Source organism: Neopelma chrysocephalum, unplaced genomic scaffold (genome assembly GCF_003984885.1).
Source record: "Neopelma chrysocephalum unplaced genomic scaffold, ASM398488v2 Primary Assembly neopelma1_25, whole genome shotgun sequence".
In the NCBI taxonomy this organism is placed as follows: Eukaryota; Metazoa; Chordata; class Aves; order Passeriformes; family Pipridae; genus Neopelma; species Neopelma chrysocephalum.
This window is the reverse complement of record NW_020897694.1, coordinates 33887805-33915161: the sequence shown is the minus strand read 5'-3', so window position 1 is coordinate 33915161 and position 27357 is coordinate 33887805. Positions and strand designations below refer to the sequence as shown.

At 41.2% G+C, this 27357-nt stretch overlaps 1 protein-coding gene across 1 annotated transcript in view; it reads left to right on the top strand.

Annotated features, from left to right (window-relative positions):
* The window catches only part of GABRA5 (gamma-aminobutyric acid type A receptor alpha5 subunit), a 52651-nt gene that overhangs the window by 10891 nt on the left and 14403 nt on the right, over positions 1 to 27357 (top strand). Inside the window, exons 4-6 of the mRNA XM_027674840.1 lie at positions 332 to 399; positions 511 to 731; positions 13295 to 13377. Of these exons, the coding sequence (XP_027530641.1) occupies positions 332 to 399; positions 511 to 731; positions 13295 to 13377 (372 nt within the window). The remainder of the gene's footprint in view (positions 1 to 331; positions 400 to 510; positions 732 to 13294; positions 13378 to 27357) is intronic.

The following is a 27357-nucleotide window of genomic DNA, read 5'->3' as shown; positions in this document are numbered from 1 at the left end:
GTCGAAGGTGTCCCTGCCCATGGCAGGGCAGTTCAAACAAGAACATCTTTAAGGTCCCTTCCAACCCAAATGATTCTGTGTTTCTATGATCTGTAGAAGCCTGTCAGTCAGAGGAATTGCACCCTTGAAAGTCTTGTTTCTTTCTGATTATAAGAACGGAGTCTGGACTCACTGCATTTGATCAGGGATGAAATGTCTCCTCAAGCATCCTCTTAATTTCAAGCTTATGGGGATTTTTGAGTGATTCAGAAATTTTTAATAGATAAATGCATCACAAGTATGTATTTACATCTTAAAATAATTACTAATGCAAACCCTATATTTATTACAGAGAGAATAACTCAGGTGAAAACAGACATCTATGTTACCAGTTTTGGTCCTGTGTCAGACACAGAAATGGTAAGTTAGCATGTGGCTGCCAACTCTGTTGTATTTACTTTGCTAAAGTCATTTTTGGAACTATTGCTTCTGTTCAGATCCTGCAATACCTTGACTGTTTCTTTGTTCCAGGAATATACCATTGATGTTTTTTTCCGACAAAGCTGGAAAGATGAAAGACTGCGATTCAAAGGACCTATGCAACGCCTCCCTCTTAACAACCTGCTTGCCAGCAAGATTTGGACCCCAGACACTTTCTTCCACAATGGCAAGAAGTCTATTGCTCACAACATGACAACCCCAAACAAACTTCTGCGCCTGGAGGATGACGGCACTCTGCTGTATACCATGAGGTAATAACCAGGATTGATTTTTTCTGATGCTGATTCCCAATTAACCCTGCAAGTTTCTGTGGGGAACATCACTTTCTCCACTCCTATTAGAACTGGGCAACCAATGTTTCACACATATTTACATGAATATCAAGAAAAATGGAGAACACAATTGCTGCCTACAAGTACCAATTAATTTGTAGCTTCTGAATACTGCTAGTGCTTCTGAATACTGCTAGTGCTTAAATATTTCCTTTGATTAAATGGAAGGCATATTCTCAACAGATTTGATGATTCAGTTCAGCTTTTTTATGAAGATCTGTTCTCTCTTACTGTTTGTATTTGCAACTGTAGTGCAGACTGCAGGAGAACAGTCTCCAAGACCAGAAACTGAGACTTTATTCTGGGGCAGTACATCTCGAACCCTTGGAGCTTTTGTTATTTTTTTTCGTTTCACCAATAGTACTAAAAGGCAAATGATCATAGGGATAAATGAAATAAGCTAGCAGCACTATGAAGCTGCTTTAGCAAGTATTATCCTGAAAACAAAACTGAGACATTATATTGGTGTCTCAGATCTTCAGGGTCATGCTTCTCATCTGATTAGAGGATACTGTCAAACTTCATCATTGCATAACCTAGATAGAAGATACAATATTGGTGATTTTAGAGGACTGTGTGAAGTTCTTCTCAGGCTAAATCCCACATCACTGTATGGCAATTTGCTCATTAAAGGTAATTAGCCTGTAGTAATTAAGACTGCTGTCTATCTTCAACACGGTTTTCTCCGAGAGCATAGTTATATGGATAACACTTGAAAAAGATATGAAAGGAAAAACCTACCGAGCAACAAACTGTTATTCAGAGCTTTTCACATACAAGCCCAGAGTGGTGCCTGAGACCCAGTAAAGTGCTCAGGAGCCTGAAGCTGGGTGCTGAGATGCTGGGGTTTTCAGTAGGCAACCCCAACCAAGTGGGGAGCTGAACTGCTGCTGGTGCTGTGTCCTGCTGTGGGACCACGCGATGCTGCACATCGGGAGGGCAAGTCTCGAGTTCACTCACAGGACCTATGGTTAAGACTTGTTGGGGCTCGAGGAGATTATGCTTTTGTACAAAGGCACGTGGAGCTCTTCAGAAGAGATAGAAGAGGTGGAGGGGTGGCTCTGTATGTTAGACAGTCTCTTGACCTTGAGGTCAGTGACGATAAGGTTGAGTGCTTATGGGTCAGAATCAGGGGGAAGACCAAAAAGGCTGACATCCTGGTGGGAGTCTGTTATAGACCACCCAACCAGGATGAAGAGGGTGATGAATTCTACAAGCAGCTGGAAGAAGTTTCAAAATCACCAGCCCTTGTTCTTGTGGGTGACTTTACCCTGATGGATGTCTGCTGGGTGAAAATGGCAGAATATTGTCAGATGCCACACATATGATATTGAGGAAAAGCTCAACATAGCTTTTGCTATTTTGCTAGAGCATTGTGTGTGGATGTGCACGTGTGCGGAAATAAAATTTCCACCAACTATGGCATATGTGATAAGAAATGGAGCACAAAACTGTTAAAATAGCTTGCCTTCCGCTATTGCAAGTAATAACTTTCAAGAGTGTCTGCTTAAACATGAGTCAGGAGCCTGCTTTTCTAATATGCATGGAGCTGTGCTCCTTTAGAGGCTGCAGATTTTCATGATGGGTAGTTTCAGCAGCATGAGCAATGCTGTGCCAGGAGGTGGCTTGAGGATCCCCTCCCAACTTGTACAGAGGTGATTGTGACAAGCAGCCAGCCCCTTCAGCTGCCTTGGCATGTCCTGATGAAGGTAACAGCTCAGCAGTTTCCTAGGATGGCTTTTCTTGAGAAGATAGGCAGCACTGGGCTTTTTGGGGGGAGAGCTGCTTGTCTCAGTGGTAGTGTGCTGTGAAGGTACTGAGTCCAAACTGGGGCTTCAGCCCCATTTCCTCTAGCTCCCATCAGGCTTACTCAGTTCTCAGGATCTGTGGATGTGTAGACAACCCTCTGTTAGCTCTGCATTCTCTTCGTTTCCAAGGAGGAATTGCGAGCTTCCCAGACTGTACGTAGGAGTATTATGTGCAGGGAGGATTGGACCCTCTGTCATTGACGGAGATGCCTGAATTGCTTTTGCAACCTCGCATCTGGCTGCCTGAATGGAGGAGGAAAGCAGCCAAGCCGATGCTGACCTTCCATCCTATTTTACTTCCAAATATACCAAGTATGATCAGCTGAGCAAACTTCCAGCTTTAGCACTTGTCAGGACATACGTTTTCATGACACACATGTTTACTTATAAAGAAAAATGTACTCTGTGCATATTGCCTTTGATGATATGTTGTCTAGGTCAGAAGTTGATGGAATGTATGTTGCTAGGGAAATCTGATAAATGGGCTTCTATGTATGTGTGGCATTAAAACCCTTCTGCATGAATATAGAAACACAACATGTCCTTTAGACAGATTTCATAAGGAGCAGTGTTCTCTGCTGGGAATGACTTAATAATTCTGGTTGTCTTTCACTTGGGAGGACCTATTAGTTTTATTTCGCTAATGTAATTTACAAATTACATGCTGCTGAATGGAATATTGCAAATTCTGTTTCTGCCCCTAGAGGGGAGTATTGTCCACAGCTCCACTTTTAATTTTTTAATTTCTTTTTTTAAGTAAGGGTGCTGGAATAAAAAGCACTAGAAAATATAGTTCATATTTTACTAATATGTATAGAAAATGTCTTTGTGAATGGAGGCAAAAATAAGATTAATTCCCTTTAAAAACTTAAAATATATTTCATTTATCTTATCTGATAAATAAATGTTGTAAAAAACATAGAATTCCTTAATTCCATGAAGCTATTCTGAAAAATTGGAACAGTGATTTAAGCAATATTTTTAGACTAAGAAGAGAACCATCATGTTTCAGTGAGCTGCATTTTTTTCACTCAGTGGGAATTGGCAACTGGAATTCTGTAAAGACAGAAGTTTTGATAAAGTTTGCTGCAGAATGCCAGAAAAAATGCTGCAAAGAAGCCAAAAATTTTGTGAAGTAAAGCATACTCACTAGAGCTAAACTTTTGGACCATGAATTAACTTTTCACCAGTAGCTCATAGGCATTTTTTGATGATTTTCTATTAGCTGTATCCTACCTCACTGCCATTGTTCCAAGCTCGCTTGGCCCCAGCAGATGAACCTTAGGATTAAAGGGTGGGCTCAGTTCAGCGCATGTTGTGTCTCACCTAAAAAATCCATTGCGCAGGCTTGAAAGGTAAAAGACCTTTCCGAAAATCTTCGTTCGTGAAGACTGGCCATACATATTAGCTGTAGATATTGAAAAATCTTTCTTGTGCTCCTTAAACCCCCATTCTCACTATCACTTTGAAAGGACTCTAAACCCCTTTTGCTACCACTGGGACTTCCAGGCATCTGATATAATCTGGGATTTTAAACAGAACATGGTCATGTATCTGAGGAGAGTACAAACGGATCTTTCCCATCTTATTATGGTGACTGAAGGTTACCAGAGATCCTGAGAGCGCTTACAGTTAAATCTGTCCCAGTAATTTGTATACGAATAATTTATCAGCTGGAGAATGCAGATATTTTTCAGTATGGTGTTAAAAAACTCCAAAACTTTTAGTACAGCCCTGACATGCAGTTATCTTCACTGTTCCTGGAAGATATTTACAGTTCAGCAATGTGTAGGATGCCTATCCACTGGATGGCAGTATAACCACACTGCTTGCTCTGCTGTAGTGCATACACAGGTTTACCTAGGCTGAAAATATTTTTTCTTACATTAATACTGAGCATTAAAATTGTATGTGGAAGTGTAAACATGTCCTGGATGCATGTTAGCCCAAAATGTGCTCTTCCACGAAGGACTTGGATTAGCAAGCTAACCATTTTATGCTATAAAGCTATTGATCATAAAACCAGCTGACCAGAAGATACGATACTGCTTTAGAGACTTCCATTGGGAAAGCCAGGTTTTGTTCGCTTGGGGTTTTTTTTAAAGGAAAATTATTCTATGAAAAATGTGTGGGTTCTTAAGCTCTGACTTTGCCAGAAGGCAGCCTTTCCCAGATGTGGGTTTGCTTGTGTGCCCCTGAGTGAAAAGTGGCCAGCTAATATTGACCCTGAGATTAGCTCAGTTGGTTAAAACTTTTTGGTGATAACACCGATGTCAGGGATTCAATCCCCTGTGTGGGCCATTCACTTAAGAGTTGGACTCCATGATCTTTGTGGGTCCCTTCCAACTCAGAATGTTCTATGATTCTGTAAATCTATTCTTTAAAATGAACTCTTCATTTTCCATCAGCCAGCCATCTAAATGGGAACATTTCTGTTCAATTTGAATGTGTTTTTCTTATTTCAGAGGGAAGATTTCATTTCCACATCCATTTATATTTACAGACAGGGATCTGTGAATACTTTTTAGGCCTCGTATAAATATTACAAAACTAATTAGGGGCTATGAAGCCATACAAATGTGCATTTCCTTTCCCTTTGTTAGACTTGCTGCATTTTCTTTCATATTCAAGCTTCAAACTGCCTGAAGCTGGAAGAAAAATAATACTTTCTTCACACTGAGCTGAATCTTGCAGAGTGATGAAGAACTGCCATGGTGGCAAGGACTCTCAGCTGCTTTTCATCAATTCAGATTTTGACAGAGCAAGAGAAAACAGGGATATATGAAATGAAGGGCCCTTCCCTGAGGATAGCAGCAGGATTCTTGTTTTAACATCAAGCCCGTTGGTTCCTATCTCTCTGCTTTGGTTGCACATTGCCCCTTTTCTCAAAAGTTGTCTGTCAAGGAACCAAAAAAATCCAGGGCTGGATTAACCCACAGGTAAAGGAAGGCATCAGAGGAGACTGTGGTGTAATACATTCAAAATGGGCAATTATGACCTGACTAAATATAGTCCCCATGTAGAGTGTGTGATAGTGGCCTATTCTGCTGGTAATAAAAGTGGGCAGAGCCCCACAGAGATCTCCGTCAAAGAAGAGCTCACACAGCAAGGCAGAATTGATTAAAGACAAAACCCAAACCAGAACTGGCCCTGCCTTGGATGAGGGGAATGCTTGCTTAGACTTTGAGGGGTTACAAAAGGTACAGCTTTAGCTCCAGATCTGTGCTGAGCTCAAAGTCAGACCAACTTTCTTTGGGGTTAGATGGAACAATTTCTACCAGATTCCTTTGCTTTATGAGGACAAACCAGCAGGGCTGACCTGATGTGCTGGGTATGCATGGATGGGGTTACTGAACAGTAACTGGAGAGAAGCAGCGCCCTAATAGGTGCTCCCCAAGCATTCCCAGGAAAGCACAGCCGCCTTGGTGACTCTGCCCAGTCTGCAGCCAGGTCCCAGCTTCTGAAGCTGGGGGCTTTGGAAGTAGATGCTGAAGAATTATTATGCTTCTGCTATCTTTTTTTTTTTTTATCAGGGGAGGATAATATTACAGTGGACTCCTTAGTCATATCCCTTAGACTGAAATTAAAATCTTCATCTGCCTAATCAGAAATACTGTCCCCTGAAGTACTTTTATGTTTGTGCTGAAATATCCAACTGATATTGAGTAATCTATAAAATGCTGTGGTGGAGGGCACCAGGCAAGATGGGTGGGATTCACCTCAGCTAATTCTGTTCATCTGTAATGTTGATTTCTGCAGCTGTGCCTCTTGACTAAGAATTGCTCCCAGTGCAGAACAGTGACTTTCTTAAGGAGTTAGGTATCTACATTATCTGCTGCTCCACCTGGATCCCTGCAAATCTATGGGGCCTGGTGAGATTCATCCCAGAATCCTTAAAGAGCTGGCTGATGTCATCACAGAACCTCTTTCAATGATTTTTGAGTAGTCTTGGGAATCCAGAGAGGTTCCAGCTGGTGAATGTTGTCCTGATTTTCAAGAAAGGCATGAAGGAGGACCCTGGAAACTATGGACATGTCAGTTTCACTTCAATGCCTGGTAAACTTAAAGAGAAGATTATTCTGGAAAGTATTGAAAAACGCCTGAAAGACAACACAACCATCGGCCACAGCCAGCACAGCTTCATGAAGGGAAAGTCCTGCTTATCCAACCTGATTTTCTTTTATAACAAGGTAACTCACCTAGTTGATCAAGGGAAGCCAGTTGACGTAATCTTTTTGGATTTCAGTAAAGCTTTTGATACTGTCTCTCACAGGATCCTTCAGCACAAAATGTCCAGCACACAGCTGGATAAACACATCATGTGGTGGGTGAGCAATTGGCTCGTGGGTCGAGCACAGAGGGTAATAGTGAATGCAGTAACATCACACTGGAGATCTGTCACTAGTGGGGTTCCACAGGGCTCCATCTGTCCATACAGACTGGGAAATGAGATGCTGGAAAGCAGCACTGCAGAAAGGGCCCTGGGGGTCCCATTCAATGCAAGTTGAATATGAGTCAGCAGTGCCCTGGCAGCCAGGAGGGCCAACCATATCCTGGGGAGCATCAGGCAAAGCATCACCAGCCGGTCGAGGGAGGGGATTGTCCTGCTCTGCTCTGCACTGGTGTGGCCTCACCTTGAACATTGTGGCAGTTTTGGGCACTGCAATGTGAGAAAGTGTCCAAAGGAGGGCAACGAAGATGGTGAAGGGCCTTGAGGGGAAGCTGTATGAGGAGTGGCTGAGGTCACTTGGTCTGTTCAGCCTGGAGAAGAGGAGACTGAGGGGAGACATCATTGCAGTCTACAACTTCCTCATGCGGGGAAGAGGAGGGGCAGGCACTGATTTCTTCTCTGTGGTGACCAAAGACAGAACCCAAGGGAATGGCCTGAAATTGTGTCAGGGGAGGTTTAGGTTGGATGTTAGAAAATGGTTCTTCATGCAGAGAGTGGTTGGGTGCTGGAACAGGCTCCCCAGGGAAGTGGTCACAGAACCATCCTGAGAATTCAAGAAGCATTTGGATGATACTCTTGGGCATTTGATGTGACTCTTGGGGATGGTCCTGTGTAGGGCCTGTGTTGGCCTCGATGATCCTTGTGGGTCCCTTTCAACTCAGCATATTCTGAGATTTGGTGATATATGTATTGTGTGTGTTTACATATATGTTTATATAAACACATGTTACATTTACTTAAGGGACACAGGGAGACATCAGTTCCCTGGACTACACACCTATTGCACTGGGGCCTGAAAAAACTCTTGCTCTAAAACCCTGTGAAAGAAATAACAGTTTGGTTATAGAAGTGTTCCCAAGACATCACAGTGGGAGAACAAGTGAATAGTTGTGTCCTGTCCTCAGGCAAGGCTAAATGAGTAATTTCTCAAACCTAAGCATGTGTTCACAGTTTGAAAAAAACCAAACCAACCCATCAACTCTCCTATCCACGTGTGTGCCCGTGGGCATACTGGAGATGTCACAAGGGCTCAAATTGTTCTGCCAAGGTCCTGTTGGAGGAGGTACCCAGGGAAGCTTCTCCTGAAGAGTCTGACCCAGCCCTGAAGTCTCCTTTTGCAGGGACCCAGCCAGCCCCATTGAGTGGGATATGGCTTGACTAAGGCTGGATCCACTTAACTCTTTGTTGGCATGTTGGTGAGATAGATTGAGATAGGTTTGAGTTTCAAACAAACATTTTGCCTTTTATTTAAGGAAAATGGTGATGGCTGGCCTCTTGCTGGGAACAGCACTTGGGCTCACCTGAGCCCCATAGCAGGTACTGGCTGCCAGCACAGGTGGGGGCAAAACAGCATGAAAATGCTCCCTTTAATCAGGGGTAAGAGCAGTGCACAGAAATAAACAACTAAGTAGATGGGGCTGATTTGGGGATTAAGGCAAACAGTCAGAAAAGCTTTGTATCTCTCTGGCCACAGTACCTTAGCACCAACAAAAGTTTCCTTGTGTCCCCTTCCTCAGTAACTCTTGTTATTCAACACTTATCTTGAATTAACTTCTCCCAGAAGGCACTGGTGACTCTACCTTTCTGCTCCCCTATCCTAAAGCTCTCTGTTTTAATTTGTTTGCATACTAAAGCTAGTAGCTGATAAGAAAAAGCAGGTTTCTGCTCTGTCTGTGGGCTCCCTAGGCACATGACTGCCCTCACCTCCTGCCTGGTAGCGGCAGATAATACTCCAGAAAGTGTTTTTCTGCACTTCCAGGGTAGGAGAGAGGTGATAGCTTTGCTCAGTCCCCCCACTCTTTTCCCTTGCATTGAGGGAGTCACAGATACAGCTGAGGGGTCCTTGCAGTGCCCTAAAACAGGGTCTTGCAGGACAGGATGCTTTTTGTCTCAGGGACTTCTATTGAGGGACACCCACCTCTCCTTTAAACACACTCACTGCAAATGTCTGGCTCCCTAATATCTGCATTTATTTCCTTGCCACATCCTTGACTTTAACACCTCCTGCCTTTCCTTCTTGCTAAAAAGGAACAGTCTCTTGAAAGCACTGTCATGCTTAATTCCCCAGTGGAAATGGTTGAAGGTGACTTTTCTGGAGTGACGAAGTCTTGCTGCTTGAATTGTTGTGCTTTTCTGAGACGGATATTCGCTTATGTGCCTTGAAACAGAACTTCAGTAATCACTTTATGTTCTTAAAGTAAAGGCTATACATAATGAAGCTTTAATAAAGCTTTCATATACAATTATAGATGCCAGATTAAATAATTTATTAACCTAACATTTTTCTTTTCAGATAGTTAAGGTATGCAATAGCATTTTGTTGGTCGATTAACATTTGGATGGTAGTGTGAGTATTTGGAGCATTATGAAAGTGAAATTTTGTCAGTAATAAATCAGCAACTATAATCAGGGTTTGTTACATTTTTTTGGGTGAATTGGGGCCCCATTAAGTCAGGGAGAATTTTACCATTATCTTCAATAAAATCAGAGTTTCATTCTCCCATTGCAAAGGACCTTTAACAGCCGCCTATAATCTTGTCATAAACTCTGTTTGAGTGAAACTAATCTTACAGGGATTTTATTAAGGCAGAATGATGGTGGAGGAGGGAAGCTTTTAAATGCTTCTGTTGAGAAGAGCTACCTTTGAGAAATGCTTGTGCTGTGACAGAAAAATCTTGGTATGGGGACTGTCTCTAGCTCAGATAACTGTGCTTCCTTGAGCACAGCAAGATCATTCTGGAGTCACCCTATTTAAAAGGATTAGGCAAAGGCTGTTTCAAAGGATGCCAAGGCCTCCTTTCTCTTTAAATAAATGCAAACTGAGAGTAATGTTATTATAATCAGCTGTGTAAACTAGAGTATGCAAAGGGTACCTAAGCTTCATCACAATGATAAAAGCCAAAGTGTGCAAATATCACCCCAGGTGATATTTGAAGGAGTAGGCGCAGATGTCAATTTTTTTGAGAGTCCTGAAGCTATGATCTGAATATATAGTTTGTACTCTGCACCAAGGAGCAAATCTGTATGCAGTGACCCATGCTTCCTGCTCCCAGAGTGTAAGAGATGGCTGCTGTGCTGCTTTTATTTCTGTATGCAATAGAAAATCCAGTCTCTTTGAACCAGGAGTCAGTTTAGTGACTTTGTTTTTAGGTCCTCACAAGTAATGAAAAGCAGCTCCTGCTTGGCACAGAACACCCTGCAGAAATTCAGGGTGATGACATTTGTGCTCTGTATGAGATCCCATAGTCGAGTTTTCTTAGAAGTCTCCTGTCAAATTTTTTGTCACATTGGCCATTACAAGACACTTCAAAAGCCTCTGGTAATGCACACTTTTGTAGGAGGTATCTAAGGAGAGTGTTCAGCGAGCACTTTAAAATCACCTAAGAGGCTCAACTACAAGGTTTTTAATAGCATGTAACAAATAGCATAGCCAGTTCGCTTGTTCAAGATGGCCAGACTAGGAGCGTGGTCCTAGGACGGAGGCACTGGAAAAGGAAAGAAGCATGCAGATATCACTGATAGAGAGCAAAAAGAACTTTTTCATCCAAAGAATTTGTGTTAATAAAAGGAAAGGCTGTACCCAAGCACATTCACAGCTGCTAAACTTGGTTCTCTCTACCTCCAAGATAGACCTAGAAGATTGCAGCTGGCATCATCCTTTTAAGAGGTGTGCTGCCTTTTGCTGGATGAGAAATTCAGAGGGGACAGAAGAGTAGCCCTGGCACCAGAAGGATTTTTGGGGTTTCTGAGTCAGGTAGTGGCAGCCAGATGCCCTCCAGCCTTATCTGCTACCCTTTCATTTAAGACAGGCAAGAATAATTTCTGGAGGGACTTAATTAAATTCCACTAGGTCACACTCTCTGTACAAATCATCTTTACTTCTCTTCCACATTTACAGTTGATGAATGTCTACAGTCTTCCTCATTATGCACAAGAGTTATTTCCAGAGATGCAGGCAGCAAGATACAATTCATAGGACAGTCAGAGGAAACAGAAGGTCTTATGCATAATTCTGCACTGAATCTTCCTTCACTTCCTGATTCTACACCTGTTGTCTTTGTAAGATGGATATAGGGATCCCCTCCTTCGATGTTTGCAGATTACAAGCATGTATAATAAAGTGCTGCAGCCTTTGAAATGACATGCTTAAATTGTTGGTAGAAAAAGAGACAGGAGATGCAGTGCAGTAAAACATGCCAGCTTTCTTATGGGCTCTTGGAGAAAGGTTTCTGAATTTATCAAGAAAATTAAATTTGCAGTGTTAAGCATGGAAAATATAGCAATGCATTGGAGGGATGGTAACCTTGCTTTCAAGTACCATTAGAGGGATTTTTGTGAAAAAGATGCAAGGTCTGGACAGGATGCTACTAGAACCAGCTTGTAAAATTCATCCACACAGCACTCTTGGTGACTTTGGCTTTGCTGGCTTTGGTGCCCAAGGGCATTCTCCACTGCAGACAACTCCATATTTGAGTGATCTCAACATTTCTTTTACAAAAATAAAGCCCAAGGACAGTTTTGCCTAAGGGCCGGTATCTCAGGCCTCAGGAACTTTTTTTCTATATTGTAACCTCCTGTCTGTTCTTACAAAATGGTACACTATCTGTGTTCTGAACTGGATTTTTTTTTCATATGCTTTTTATGGCATATTATCTTTACATTTTCTATTACTGTGTGCAGTTTGCCTTTTTCCCTTCCTGTTTCCTTATCCTCAGAATATGATCTCTAGCCAATGATACTGTTACATTTTTTTGCCATTTCCAGCCTTTGGTAAAGCTCCAGAATTTCTCTGTGTTGGCAGAGAGTGGAGCTGTTTCCCCCAGTTTATTTTCTGTGTAGCTGGAGTGCCCCGGCAAGGCATCATTGTGTTCTATTGAATTGGACTGGCTGAATGCTGTGCCATCTGTACACGGACAGATTGTTACCCTTTACAGTCCCCTTGGATAGAAGTTCTTGTAGCACTTTGGGGTGCTAGTAGGAAGCAGTGAGTATATATAGCTAGGGAGTATGGCTCTGTGTTGCTGTTGTGATAGGAAAGTGTACTTTTGTGTTCTGGTGGTAGGGTGTTGTGGATTTCTTTGCAGATTTTTGCTCCCCAGGCAACAGTTTTCTTAGGAACCAGCCTGCCCTCCAGTAGAGTCCCAGCACCAGGCAGTCTGTAAGGCTTCTGGTGTCTCTGGTCTGTTGCCTCTGAGGTGGAATAGCAGCATAAAATGAGAAAACCATAAGGTTACTTATAATGTAAAATGAGATTTGCATGCTCACTCTCCTGAGCAAACAGTGTATTTTGCAAATATCAAAATGGCATAAACAAAACAGTTTTTCCTTGTGCTAGAAATAAGCTTTGGCTCTCTTGATATATTTGATGTATTCGATGCATTTGATATCAGTATAACTGATGTTACACTGCTCAGAAATTTACCTCAGACTTTTTTAGTGTTCAGCTTGATCTGTCAATCATACAGAACATCTATAAGACATGGCTATATTTTCCTAAGAGTTTTTCCTTCCCTACCGCTATGTCCACTCTAGATCAAGTATTTCCACACAGTGGCAAGGTAGTCTAGGATAGAATTGCTTCCCTAGGCAATACATTGCCTAGGGAAGGTCACCCTGTTGTTTTTTCCTGACAAGATGCCCAGGTAATTCACAGTGTGTTGAACTGAAACGGACTACCCCAATACCACGTGATTTCCACAGAAACTAACTATAGTGCTATATAAAGTGATGTATATATGTCCTTGATGATATATCACCTTATATATAGTTATAAATAGTTATGTACTTTTATTTGTAATTATTTGTTTTACGTATTTAAATAAATGCTGTTTTATGTCTGTAACAGTGCTATACCCAGGAGTCAAATTCCTAGTCCAGTTGCAGTATGTACAGAAAGGAGATAAGTATAAGGTGTGTGGCAGAAGCTCCATCACAGGAGTTTCTTCACGTACTAATAAGAAAGAATGATCTTATTGGGACAGCTTACATAAATAAAATCATTTCACGTGTCTCAGGGTTACTAGATAAGGCCTATGGCATGCACACACAGTGGTCCACCTGGCTTATCTCACATTCAGTTTAACTGGGAGTTGCTTTGTTTTCAGCAGGAGCAAGGAGCCTTCAGGAAAAGCTTGCCTGTGTCAGCACTCATGTATTGTGGTGAGGGGCCTAAAGAGAAGGTTCAGGGAAAAAAAATTGTGTGTTTTCTTTTTACTCCCCGACAGATTGACCATCTCTGCTGAATGTCCCATGCAGCTTGAAGATTTCCCCATGGATGCACATGCTTGCCCATTAAAATTTGGAAGCTGTAAGTTCTCTTCTGAAATAAGAAATAGAAAAATGCCTTGTTTTCTGGCTTTTCATATTCAGCTGTGTCTCGTACAGATCTTTCACCCTCTCCCCCAGCACTCCCCTTTTAACACTGCTCATTAGCCCCCCCAATCCACACCCTTGCTGCTATCCTGTTGCTCCTTTTCCATGACTATACTTTATCTGTGCCTGCTGCTTTCAACTCAGGCTTGCATGCTCCATGATAAACAGTGAGCTGATGGGTGATATGTCTTATGTATCCACATCAAGTGTAACAGCCACTGTTAGATAGAGTTGTAGGTGCAGACAGCTAAGTTGATAACTTGGTTTTACATTTATAGTAAAACAGACCTTTCACTGGACTGATCAGATTGATGTGCAATCACTGTGGTATTTATATGAATCAGGCTTCAGTGCAATATCTGCATTGCATATATTAAAAGAGATCTAGAATATTAAAAGAGGAAATATCTTTCCATTTGGCTTTAATAAATCCAGTCCCGTATCCTGTTACATGATGTTGTATACACATGTATTTGTATATATGCACACATTATTCTAAATTTTATGCTGAATGATGATTTTTCCTCAGTTCCAAGCCTCTAATCCACCACACTGCTGCCTTGCCAGAAGCTTACTTTAAAAATAACCTCAGGGAATCAGTTATATTTAAAAATGAAGCTTTTAATTAAAGTACAAATGAGGCTACTACAGTCAACTTCTTTTATTATTATTATTATTTATTTTGGTAATCCAATCAGAGGTACCAGGTGCAATCAGTGTGTCTGAAGACTTTTGATAATTACCAGGCAAGGCATTTTGCTAAGCCCTGAAGCCACCTAACTTCAGCATTTTGCAATGTTTTTCAGTCGTATCAATTTAGAGTCACTAATCCTAGCAAGATTAAGCTTTGCTTTTATCGTCTGAATCTGCCCTGATTTAATACTGACTATACATTGTCTTCTAGTGATCATACTAAGAAGTAAAAACACTGTTTAGAGTAACCATTACCAAATTACCAAACTTGAGATAAACTGATTTCCTTTCCCTCTTGCAATCCAGGTAGACCCTGTTTCATCTGAATGTATTTTACAAGGTCACTGTAGGTACAAGTGTGTTCACTGACTTCAGCAGCATTAATTTACAGCAAAGCCAATATAAATCTGAAGGTCTATACACCTTTATACTCAAAAAAAAATATGCAAACCATCCACTTCATTCCAAACTTAAAAAATGGGAAAACATCTCACAGGAAACTGTAATTGTTTGTATATAAGGTTAAACAAAAGCTAAAGGAAAGAATCAATAAGACGAAAAATAAGTTGTCCTTCCTGGTGTTACGTGTCCTTTACTGTATCAATAGATAAAGTTGAAGTCACACCTATTGGTCTGTAGTGTAGACCATAGAACTGGGATGTTGCATAATTCTATGAAATCTTGCAAAATATGCAATATGAAACTAAAAGATACATATTTAAACAAAGGGCCTGATGCAGCAGAGATCTGAAGCTCAACCTTAAAGTTAAATGGATGCTTCCATGTATTATTAGGTTAGGTGCAGAAAGGTACAGGTTCTCATTGTCCATATAGGAAAGACACAAAAAAAAAGGGGACACCAACCAAACATGCAAGTGTATGAGATAACATTACAAGATAAGCTACAAATGCTTAGAAGGAGTACCCAGTAATGTCTTAATGTAATTATATGTTCTGCTTGTGCCAAATGTGTTACATATTAATCACTTATTAGCACACAGGTAATTTTAATCCATGCCAAAACTAGCACTGAAAAGTTGTATTTTAGGCATTGAGAGGTGAATACAGTTTTAGTTTATGCTCCTTGCCATGCTCAGAATACAATCCTAGAGTACATTTCATAAGCTATTACAAGTCACCTTTAAGTTCTTCCACAGTGTGTAGACATGGAGCCATTTGGTCTGTGCTAGTCACACCAGTGGCCTCTGCAGTAAGTAAATACATAGGAACAAGCTATAGACAGTCTTTCAGCCTTGGGAATTTCTGTATTACTGATCTGACCACTCACTAGTAATTTACTGGGATTTAATATGCAGATGTTTGCACAAGTAGCAGCCAGTAAATCAGGGTTTATTGAACTAGCTCAGATGTATTTTAGGAGAATACAATATTTATTCCCTAATTACAGCAGTATGGGTTTGCACTGAGTCATCTCCAGGTTTGCAGCAAGACAAAGCCTACAGCAGTGTGATACACAAGCACATACACTTTATTCTTTCTCCAAAGGGTTTCTTTTTAATGGTCTTCTTTCCAAGAAGGATTTTGAGAAGCATCAAGGAATAGCATCAAAGTAAATGTTAAACACATTATCAATGGAGATGAGAGGGTGGAGAAGAGACAGGTGCTAACCAGTCTGAGGGTAGAGAGAGCAGGGCAGTGAAATGAAACAGCCAGCACACAGGTGGATTGTCAGCAGAAAGGATGCTGAGAAGTGATCAGTGTCACAGCAGAAGCAGGAGCAGGTTATAAATTTTCTGGTTGAATGAGCATTCACCATGCTTGCTGTAATTCAGCAAGCAAAAGGCAAAAATGTGCTTGATGTTTCCTTCATTATTAAAAAGAAGGAATACTAATCTTGCTCACAGAAATAAAGGTAAATGTTGAATTCTTATGTCACATTTGACTGGTTTCTTGCTATATTAGAATTGTGGGAGGTTTTATGGGCCTAGGAAACATTATATGTAGCAACAGAATATTTTGTAGAAAAAATTAAAAGGAAGGTCAAATACACAAAAAGGGATACAAAGTTACCTGTGCACACCACCAGCCTAGATACCTGCTGGGCAGTTCAGATGCCAACTATAGTAGTATTTTTTAATGCTCTGTGGCACATCATGAAAAGGAAAGAAGTTCAAGGATGGCTTCTCAAGAACTGAACAGAGCAGATTTTAGTTGTCCTTCTTTTAAGTACCACGCCTCGCTGCTCAGAGATGTCAAGATCAGGTGGGTCTGCTCCAGGAGATGCATGTATGCAAGTACTTTTCCTTTGGGCTTGTATCCCTGCTATGGGTCAGGACACCTGTAGAAATTATCTTGCAGTAGCCTCATTTAGAGGGAACTGGGGATGGTGCATGAGCACAGGCTCTAGGGTATCTGCAGCAGGCTCTGCTTCCTTTGAATCAGGAGTACAATCTGTTCATTACCTCATGGTAGCATGGGAAGGATGCTGTTTTCTTCCATGGCCAAGTTTATTTTAAACTTTACGTTGCAATTCTAGTGCTGACCTGTATTCTACATAACTTTACTGGTCAAACAGGATCTGATGAAAATTCTTGATGCCAGACACAGTTGTACGAGGAGCACCTTAGCCTAACAAATTTGTCCTTACCCCTAAGCTATTTCTGGTGTGTGGGGGAGGAATTAGATAAAATAGCAAGGACATTAAAGCTTCACAGCTTTAATGTTTCACCTCTTTCACTGATGGGCCCTAAGAATACATTAAGAATATCATTTAGTACAGATTCAAAATGCCCATGTGTCACCAGATAGGTAAGCATCATTATCTCTAGGGCAGCTGAGACAGAGAAGTTAATTGACTTCCTGTAAGGTCATGCAGCAAATCAATGTCAGAAAAAGGATTAGACTCAACTTCTTTGGTTGGAGAAGCAGATGTCTAATCCACTAGACCATGAAGGCCTCTGCCCAGGCAACTGACTTAACTCCTAAATCTCATTTTACTCATGTGTTAATTATATCGGTGTTGCCCTGAAGATGAATTAGTTAATTGCTGTCGGTGACCATTAACTGGTGCTTTGACAATGTCAAATACTGTAAGGTGGTGTCCATTTATGGCGACTATCTCTTGAAGACACAGTGTCCGAGTACATGGAGTTATGAGATCTTGTATTGTGGAATGGACAAATGCCTGAAGCAGTTGCCCACTAGTCACTCAGCAGCGAAAAAAAAACCCTCCAAAACCAAAACCTATGATTTTTAGAGTAAGTAGAGAGTTTAACGAATATTCTGAAAATAATGAGATCCCCAAGCTCATGAACAGAGGAAAAACAGGCCTGGTGTTTATTCCTGATGAATTTTGAGTCAGACGTGAAGATGGTAAAGGTTGATCACTGTTGATCAACAAGGGAACTTGACAACTGTTTATGAGGAAACAGCACAAGGTACAATTTGTAGTGTCTGAAGAAAGCAGTTAACATGGTTTATGTACATCTTCCTTTTTTAACAGCTCAAACTAAGTCACAGTATGACTTTTGATAAAGGAAAGTGCACAGGCTGTATCTGTAGCAGGAAGCATGCTCAAATTATTTTCCTCTAAGAAGTCTGGTGAAGTCAGAATAATAAGTAGACAGTAACTTCACCAGTATGCCAGGATTTTGTTGCAACACAATATTAAGGCACTCACTGTTCACAAACTATCCATTCATCTGTAGCTGCTGAGAAATTTCTGCAAAAAAAAAGTATTTAAGGAAAATTTCCCCAATGATATTTCCTTATAATGCAGAGAAGGCACCAAGGTGAAAGCACCTACAGGGCATTTCTTGATTTTATGCTTCCCTCCATTAGCAAGAGCTCCAGGAAAACTGCAAGGGTTGGAGGAAGAACTTCAAAACTGAATCCTTCTAAACAGACTCTAATTATTGATTAGTAAAATGTGATAAAGAATGTATCCAGCCTCTCAAAACCTGTGTGTAAGAGTCTTGTGTAAGAATACAATTAAATGAATAAGAAATAAAGACAAATGTTAATTTTAAGAGACTTTGAAAAGGAGGAATGTCTCTTTGTAAGGTTTTCATAGGTTGTTCCCAGGGACAGCTGGAACTGCAGTCTCATGTGTGGAGGCAGAGCTTTTCTGTTACTCATCTCTTCAGATGGTCAGAAAAGGCTCCTGAGTCTATTCCTGAGAGCAGAGATAGGCAGCACAGCTTGTTGACTCTGCTGGGATGTGTTAGTGCCTTCTTTAAGAAAGGACACATGGAGAGGACCATGGAGGGTCTCTGTGAAGCACTGAGCAGCAAAGTTCAAGACTAAGTTGTGACTTTGCAATTTAAGGCAAAAGCCTCCTAATATAGAATGGATAGTTTTGGCGATGTTCTGTTCAGTCATGTAACATCTTCCTTTACATTTTCCTAAGGTTTATCACTACTTCCTTAGACACCTCCATTGCAATGGACATTGAATGACTAAAATAAGGCGAAGCTACGTGAATACTAAAATAAATATTTCTAAGACATTAGATATATTTTTCTCCCTCTTCCAACCCCGTATTACCACCAGCTACTAACTACCACTTTCGTTGGAATACTTTTTCCCTAACTTTTAGCTGTTTAGAAGCTAGATCTCCAGACACAATAAAGAGATGCTCGTGGCAGCATCAGAAAGGCAGTCTAGACAACTAGCTTGAACCACCATTGTAGTTTTACTTAAGTAAGTAGTTTTAATAGCTAGCTAGTAAAGCACAGGCATCTAGCCTGAACTAATTTTCCAATCAACCTTTAGAATGAATGGAGGAGGTGGAGACCACCTAATGGTATTGCTGTTATTTGCCTCTAGTTTCCTTGGAATTATGGACACATGACTTGTCATGGGACTGTGTTGTTTAAAAAATTAAATGTTATAGTGCAGAATGAACACAGTGATTTGGCCCACATCAAAAGCCTTTCATTGACAGCAAAGCCTTAGGGAATGGGCAAGATGGATCTGTGACAATTTCAGATAGACAAATATGCCCCAGTTAGTCGTCTAGAATCCCTTTATGGCCACTGAAAGGAAGTCAGCACTTCTGCAGTTAGATTCGTTAGAACTAGTTTTGATACCAGCCTAAGGATGAAATGAATCATATTTTTCTGCACTGCTAGCGCTGAAGTAGATAAGTGTATGGTACCCTAGTTGGTGTAACTTAGACATCTATTTTTCTCTGCATTGCTACCTCAGAAATACAAAACCATGCTTTGTTCAGAAGAAACAGTCACTGCTGTAGATTAGTTAGTTGTTACGTTATATTGGTGGTGAGCTTTTGTATCTCTCCTAGGGACTATTTTCACTATTGCTGCTGGAAGTCCCATTTTTTAAAGGATCTTAATGAAACAGTCAGTAGGAATCTTCACTATGGGGACAACTCTACCATTTCTGCAAGCATCTTTTATAAGCCGAGATGTTTCTTCTGCATTGAGTGCAGTGGGTTATAACAATAGATACTTAAGCCTTTTTACAGGTGTTGCAACATAGCCTGAAGTCATTTCAGATCTACATGTGTAGCAATATAGACTCTTGTAGTCCAGCATTTTGGGCAGTCTGTGCTGCCAATAGTTTCATCCTTGTATTGAGTCCCACAGTCAGGGTGGAGCAATGCAGCCCAGAACTCCCAAAGAGCAGGAGATTCATCAAGAGTGGTGCTTAAAAGAAAATATTCAACTATTCCAGACATCTAAGAAGCTTTCTTAACAGGAATCTACTTAGAAATTAAAACATAGGGTTCTGGACCTGGACTGTGTGGTGTGGGTTTCTGCAGCAGTTGTTATGGGACTCCAGTCTGCGTCAGAACTTGCAAATGAGTATGACTGTAAAATCTCACTTGTCTGGTAGGTTTCCCATAGAAAGGATACCTTTTAGTATGACAGAAGGGCAAAAGGCCCTTTTTAAAAGCTCTCTAAAATGTTCACATAGTCAGTTTTTCTTTGCCCATTACAGTGTACAGTGACATACATTCAGGACTTTCTAGAAAAGGCTTGAGAAACTGTGCTAGTATACTCTTCAAGCATTTGCAGTTACTGTAGCTATTTAACTTTCCAAAGACTTTGTCATGCATACATGGTTACTGTTTTCCACTGAGCTAATTTAAAAAAAATACATTAAAACAGCAGCATTCAGTGTAGCCCACTCCCCTGGCTGAGTGATGGCTTACCTGCGGAATAGTGCCCAGCTCTGGGTCAGTCACCTCCTGTGCTGCTCACCCATTTCTTAGAAGCTAGTGAGTTTTTCCTGCTTAGGTTCATAGTGAAAAAGGGACTCAGAAAGAACAATTGCTTGCACAGGGCATTTGCCATGTGGTCTGAAAAAGCTGTTGTCTTCCCCATCTATCTTGCAGCCAGCACTAACCCCAGGCTGCAAACTCTGTCAACCTGCAGCAGCCGAGGGCTTGGCTCCCTACCAGCCCCTGCACAGGCAGAATTGTCCCTAATGAAGCTCGTTTTTTGTATCGTTAAGGACCTTCCTGGGGGTGCCAGTGGCGTCTTTTGTAGCAGCTGCAGAGAGCCCCTTGAGCAGCCACCACTGAAAGCCTATGCACTGCCTGCCCTGGGAGCAGGCTCCTCATCACAAGATGGCCCACATACATCAAGCTTTTGGAGGTAGAAAAGGTTGACTGGTGGCGTTTTTGAGTGCAAGGAAAGAGCAGTTCAGGCAGGGGGAAGAGTTGGTGTGGGGTTTTCGGCAGTGGGGTTTTTGTCTCGTGAAAGAGGTCTAGACAGGATTGTGGTGGAGTGGCGTGGAGATCCAGGGTGCTTTGCTGATGGAACAAACATCAGCATGCATTTCCCACATTGGAGGTTTCAGCCTAAATTTAAAGTCTGTGCAACTTCCTGGTTACAGGACAGGAGTGATTGAATTTGAGTTGTCAGCAGTAGAAAATAACATGCCGAGACTCTGTGCTTAGTGTGCTTAAGCTTTCAAATGGCCCTTGAGTGCAAACCTGCAAAGGCATTGCTGGACTCACAATGCCCCAAAAGGCAGCGCCAGGGCTTATGGTTGCCAGCCATGGGTCACGAGTTTATACCACTGGCAAATGGGATATTATTTGTAAATATGACAAGTGGGTAAATACTGCTCCACTGCTGTACAAGCGAGGTTTTTAATGTCTCATATTTTCTAAGGTGGCTGTTTTCATGGCTTGTAAGCATTTCATAAATGTTTCTGGAATCATTCTCATGATGCCGGTATGAAGTTGGAAGGTCTCTGCTGCCTGCATTTTGTAGGTGGGGATAAAGGAGGCAAAGAGCAATTACAGTTTCTTCTGAGCTAAGATAGAACGGTTCATTACTTGCTTTTATTGCCTCTGTCGTTATGGGTCCCTAGGTTCAATTAGAGTCTCCTAGTGCTACTGCAGTACATTAATGACAAAATTACTTGCCTAGGGTTTTTGGGGGAGGAAAAAAGCTCCAAGACACTGCTCAAACTTGGATTTCAGTTTCTACTCTGGCAGGTCCTTCATGACACCTCAGTCTCTGGTGGGCCAGCAAGTCCTTCCCCTAAATGGCACATTAGCCTCCTCTCCTACACAGAGAGCCAAGTTAGTCCAAGTTGTCATCTAGCACTGCTGCAGTCCCAGCCCAGCAAGTTTCTTCAAAGGAAATAGTTGTTTCATGTTGTCCCTCATGAAGAAACAAGACAGAAGGAGGAGTGGGAAGAGGGAAAGCCTGATAAGCCTTGTCTTTTTTTTTCCCTTCTCCACTGGAAGAGTCCTCACGGCCAGTTTCTGCTAGCAGCTAACCATTTTGCTGAAAAAATCCCAGAGATAAATCTGTCAGCAAAGCTGGGATTCCTCCCTCCTAAATTTATATTTCTGTAAAGTAAATATATACAGCTGAGCTGATTGCTCTTACCCTCTTAGGGGAGAGAGGTAGATATTTTTAGGCTCAGGTTAATCTCCTCCTATTTTAGGAGGAGATTTACAGCTGATGGCTGTAAATAAGGAGATGTTTTATTTGTGCACAGAGAAGATGAGATCGTGAGCACCTTTGGATCTGGGTCTCCATGACTGGGAGAGGACAGTTCCCAAAGAGGGGATGTGTGCCTGAGTATTGTAGCATAAAGCAGGCAAAATGGCAGTGCCTCTGGTCAGCAACAGCTCACCTCAGAGAGGCTCCTTGTATCCATCACTGAAGTTGGGCAGTTGGAGCTGATGGCCTCGGGAGATTTTATCCCCTTCTCTTAAATACAGGCCTGCACTGCGTCCCATGGCAGGAGTCTATAATCCATCTTCTGAGTGTTAGATGACTGCACCTTTGGCGTAGGGAATCAGTCCTTGTGATTGCAATCTCGAAGCAGTATTAAAGTGTTTGAATAATAATATTTCAGCTTGCTATCTCTACATACCTATTGATTACACATTGTCACAGTGTTATTAATGTAGCAGTATTTCTGAGATTTGTAAATGTCTTCATTAAGGGACTGGATTCAGAAACAAAGGTATATATTCAGCTCTGCCAGTAGTTCCAATCAGTCTCAGCTGTTTTCCGGCCATACTGATTTATAAGTGAGGGTGCTTTGAATGGTAAGCTCAGTAGATACACTAACTATGATGTTTGAGTTCCTGATGCCACTCAAGTGGGTGGGAAGAATGTCTGTAGATTGAGATGAGGTCACAGTTTCATTCTATGCTGTTAGGTGTGGCCAAAAATACTATGTTTGTGAAGGTACCTTCTACAACAACATCAAATATATAACATTTTCTAAAATTTACTCCGCATTTCGCAAAAGAAGCTCCAGTGACGCCCTGAAGAGCTGGTCACATTAGCTTTGCTGATATTAAGTGGCAGCTTGCAAACTGAGTGGACCACTGCAATAAAGGTTGCTCAGAGAGTAAAGGTACTATGCAAAGTGAGTAATGGTGTCAGCCATACTTTGGAGGATACTTTTGTTTGCCTTGCAAAAATAAATTAAATTTCTTTACATCTTTCTCATGATCATGCTGTTTTTCCTAATGAAGCATTTAATATAACTGCCTAATATTCTGATTGTAAATTCAAAGTCCATTAAATGTTAGTACAGCACTCAAACTGGCCGACTGACTTGGAATTACCATATCCCTGGCCTGGAAAGACCAACATAAGGTCAGAAACATCCCAGGATATTTAGCATTTTAAATATCATCCCAGCATATCCTACTGTTTTGTTGCTCTAGTCCTCTTACAGTGGATATTTTGACACATTCCATATGAAAAGCAGTTGTGTAGTCACCATTAAATGGTGATGTAAAATCAATTCTCAGGTTAGTTCTAGATTGAGACAGCTACCACTAAACTTGAAAATAAGGCAAGAAGTTGTATTGTAAATACTGACTGCAGTGAGACGAAGAAACTGGACGAGACAAAAGAAGGAAGCTATAACCTGCTCCCTAACGTCAGCTCTCAGATGACAGCAAGGATTTTGGGAAGATGACCTGGTGCTGCTGGTACCTTGGAGCAGGATGTGTAACAGCCTCCCGTTTAGTCACCCCTTTCAGTCAGCTCATGACAGGCATCCCACAGTGGCAGGTGGCAGAATTTAGTTGTCTACACCTACATGTGTGTTTGCTGTTTGTCATGCTCCAGGCTGCCCTACAGAAAACCATTTTCTTTGCTGGTTTTTTTTTCCCTTTTCTGAGTGAAGCCCTGCTATCCTGGGACACACATCTCTATTTGGTGTGCCATGCCTGGTTTTTAATGCCTATATGTCAGATTTCACAGCAAGCAGTCACTCCCAGTTGTGATCCCAGTGCTTGGGAAATAGATGCACCCCTCTGATTGCTCCCCCATGGCCCTAGGGGCAAGCAGGATGCTCTCACTGGTGATACTGCCTGCATGGTGTTGAATATAGGCACCTCTTTAAGAGGCATCCATCAAATTGCCGCACTGTCTTCACAATCATCCTTAGAAAACATTCTGTATTACTCTGCACAGCTCTTAGCTCAGTTCTCTTCTTAAATGGTGGAATAGCATCCTGTGAAGGGGCTATGTCTGACTGAATTATCAGGACAACTGTTCATTAGTATTTGTGTTACATGCATCATCAGTATGACTGTGATTTAGTGTACCAACTTGCAAATAGTCAATTTATTGTATTAAAGCAGTCAGCAAACTTGCCTATGCTAATTATGAATCACACCTCCAAAATCCCAAAGCAGCTTTCAGTCAAAAATTATAAGGATTTGGGGTTTGTTTCCCCTTGGCTTTATATTTTTGACCTTAAAGTCAGGTCATATTTAGACTTTTCTCCCATGAACTAGAACTTCTAAAATTGTGCAGGACCTGCCACCTGTTTCTTGCTTTGAAAAGCTTAAGAAAATGGATTTTGCAAAACTATGGGTCTCAAAGTGAATTTCACAGACATCTTCAGTTCTGTATGTTTCACCACCTTGTGGGTACAGTCTGTGCTTCCATTTAATTTCCAAGCCACAGACACTTCTATCATATTTCTATTCCCACGTTTTCCTGAGGTGACTTATAAATTACATTCTGAAACAGAATCATTTTGATCTAACTTAGGGCTTTATTTCTTAGCCATGATCAGTAGAGTACATTAGTGTTGCTTAGTAGTGAAGTCTCTCGAGACCTGTCTGGCACATTTTTCAGAACATCCTATTCTATTCCCTGCAGAATGTGACAAGAAGATCAAATAAAACTGTGTGTCAGGAAAACATATAAAATACTACTTTTGTTACCAAGTTTTATTTTTATTTTAAATTCAGGAAGGACAGAAATTATAATTTTAGTATGACTGAACTTCCAACTGCCCATTTCACAGCCCGTGGTGTCCTACAGTCTTTTGTCATCAGTTTTCATACAAGAATTGTTCCAAGTTCATTAATAATTTCCTCCTTGGATGTCCTCTGCTGTTGGATCTAGATGATATTGTGTCATTCAAAAAAAGTTTCATTCTGAGCATTTAACTTTTACTCACATCTGGAACACTGTCCCATTCTGAGCTTCCCAGTGGAAGAAAAATACAGACTTTGTGGAGAGAGTCCAGTGCAGGGCCACAACGATCACTGAAGGACCAGAGCATCTCTACTATAAGGAGAGACCAAGAGACCTGTTCTGTTCATCCTGGAGAAGGGAAGGCTCAGAGGGTCCTCATCCATCTGTATAAATACGGGAGTGGGGGTTGGGAGGGTAGGGATGAAGAAGAGCTGGGCTCTGCTCAGTGGAGCCCACTGGCAGAATAAGGGGCAGGGGGCATAAGTTAAAAAAGATTAAATTCCATCTGAACAGAAGAAAACATGCTTTTACTGTGAGGGTGACCAAACACTGGAACAGATTGGCTAGAAAGATTTGAATATCATGGAGATATTCAAAACCAGACTAGACATGGTTCTGGAAAACCTGCCTTTGGTGTCCCTGCCTGAGCAGGGTGTGGGACTGGATGATTTCCAGATGTACCCTCCAGCCCCAACCATTCTGTGACTCTGTGTTATGTGGATTTGTAGTCCCGTGTATTTGTACACATTACACTTCTTGTCTGAGGCATGTATTTAAAATAATGCATGCTGTTTATTCCATATGCTGTAAACTCATGCCAGTTTAAATTATCAGTCTTAATTCTGATGATTTCAGGTCCCTAAAATAATTTCTACAACCCTAAAATTCTCTTAAGAACAGCAGAATTCATCAGACAGTCTTTATTTTAGGCTCTTAATTATTTAATATGTGAATACATTTATCTTAGTATTTAAATTGCTATTTTACATTAAAAACTTACTGTTATAAAAAGCTATTTCCCCCTACATCTAGATCATGCATATTTAGTACCATGTCTTATTATTTTTATATTTAAAATTACATTTTTACTAGATCTGTTTTCCACTTGTTGTCCCAATAGAGTGATCTCATTTGTACATTGATTCATTCTTATAAACTCAATTTAATGGGAAATTCCAATTACAGAGCTCAAATCTGGCCTGTTGACAGATGCTTTGTAATGAACTACAAAGTATTTGTGCAAAAACCACAAGAAACCCAGCCTGACTCTTAGCATTCAAGCTGGTACATGATGGCTTAGTAGCAGTGCTGTTTTACTGCCTGCAGGAGTCTTTGAAAGGCTGTAAATCTGGATCACTGTTGAGTTATATAACAGCCTCTAAGTCAGTCAAATACATTAATGGTTAGATAAGATAGATATTTGTATGTGTATTCAGATCGCAATTAGAGTTTCTAAAAAAGCTGACAATTTATGCACATCTTTCCCAATCAACAGGCTTTGGCAGGGATTAGCAATACTTTCAAGATTAGGCAGTCCGATGATCCTTGTGGCATGTACTAAATGTCATGATGATAAAGGCTTGGAATGTAACTGCACAATTGTAATGAATAAAATAGAAAACAAGTCAAAAGTCATCTTTCTACAGTATGTCTCTAAGTTAATTCAGCCTCCAACTAGCATAATTCTGAAAGAAAAGTTTCAGCCATGGCTTGTGGATAAATGGTCTGTTTAATTGTGGAACAAAGCTCAAGCATGTCAGGTGGGCACCCATACACACAGATCCCATGCTGTCCAGGTTGTCTTAACTTAATTATGCAGACACTGCTTTATGGCTTCTGTGGGTTTAGGGAGTGCTTTGGAGAGGGATTCTTTGTTCCTAAATTTTTTTATGCCCTGTAATGCAGATATGAAAACCTACTGGCAGATATCAGTGGTGATTTTTTTTTCTGGGTTATAGCTTGAAAAAAATCAGTCCTAGAAATACATCTGGGTCCCACAGACTCAAAGTTTGGATTCATCCATCCACATTTAGGTTTATTTGACATAAGGTGCAAAGAAACACTCTTCCCACCCTCCTTTCCCCCCCCCTTTTTTTTTTCTCCTGGAATTTATTCCAAATATGGAAGAAAGAAAGGCAAGAAGGAGGGTGTCTGACAGTAGCCACCAGTGCCACCACTGCCCTGTGTTGGGGGCAGTGGCAGGAGAAGACTCCCTGCTTGTGGGTTGCTTTTTGAATGGAAGGGAAGATGCTACACTGCTCACACTGTTTGATTTGCAAATGAAAACAGGGAAAACAGGTCACTCCTCAATGCCGAGGCCAAAAGCAGGGATTCTCCAGGTCTTACCAACTAATTGCTCTACTTTGCTAGACTTTTTCTTAATGTATATCTTCTCTCTGGCTGTGGTCACTCCTCTGCCCACTGTTCATATGCCCACTGGCATAAGAAAGACCGTGTCATGCTTTCCTTGCCAGACATACAGGAGCAGGAAGAGTGTGGGAGAAGAGTGAGGGACCTCTTTACCATTTTTA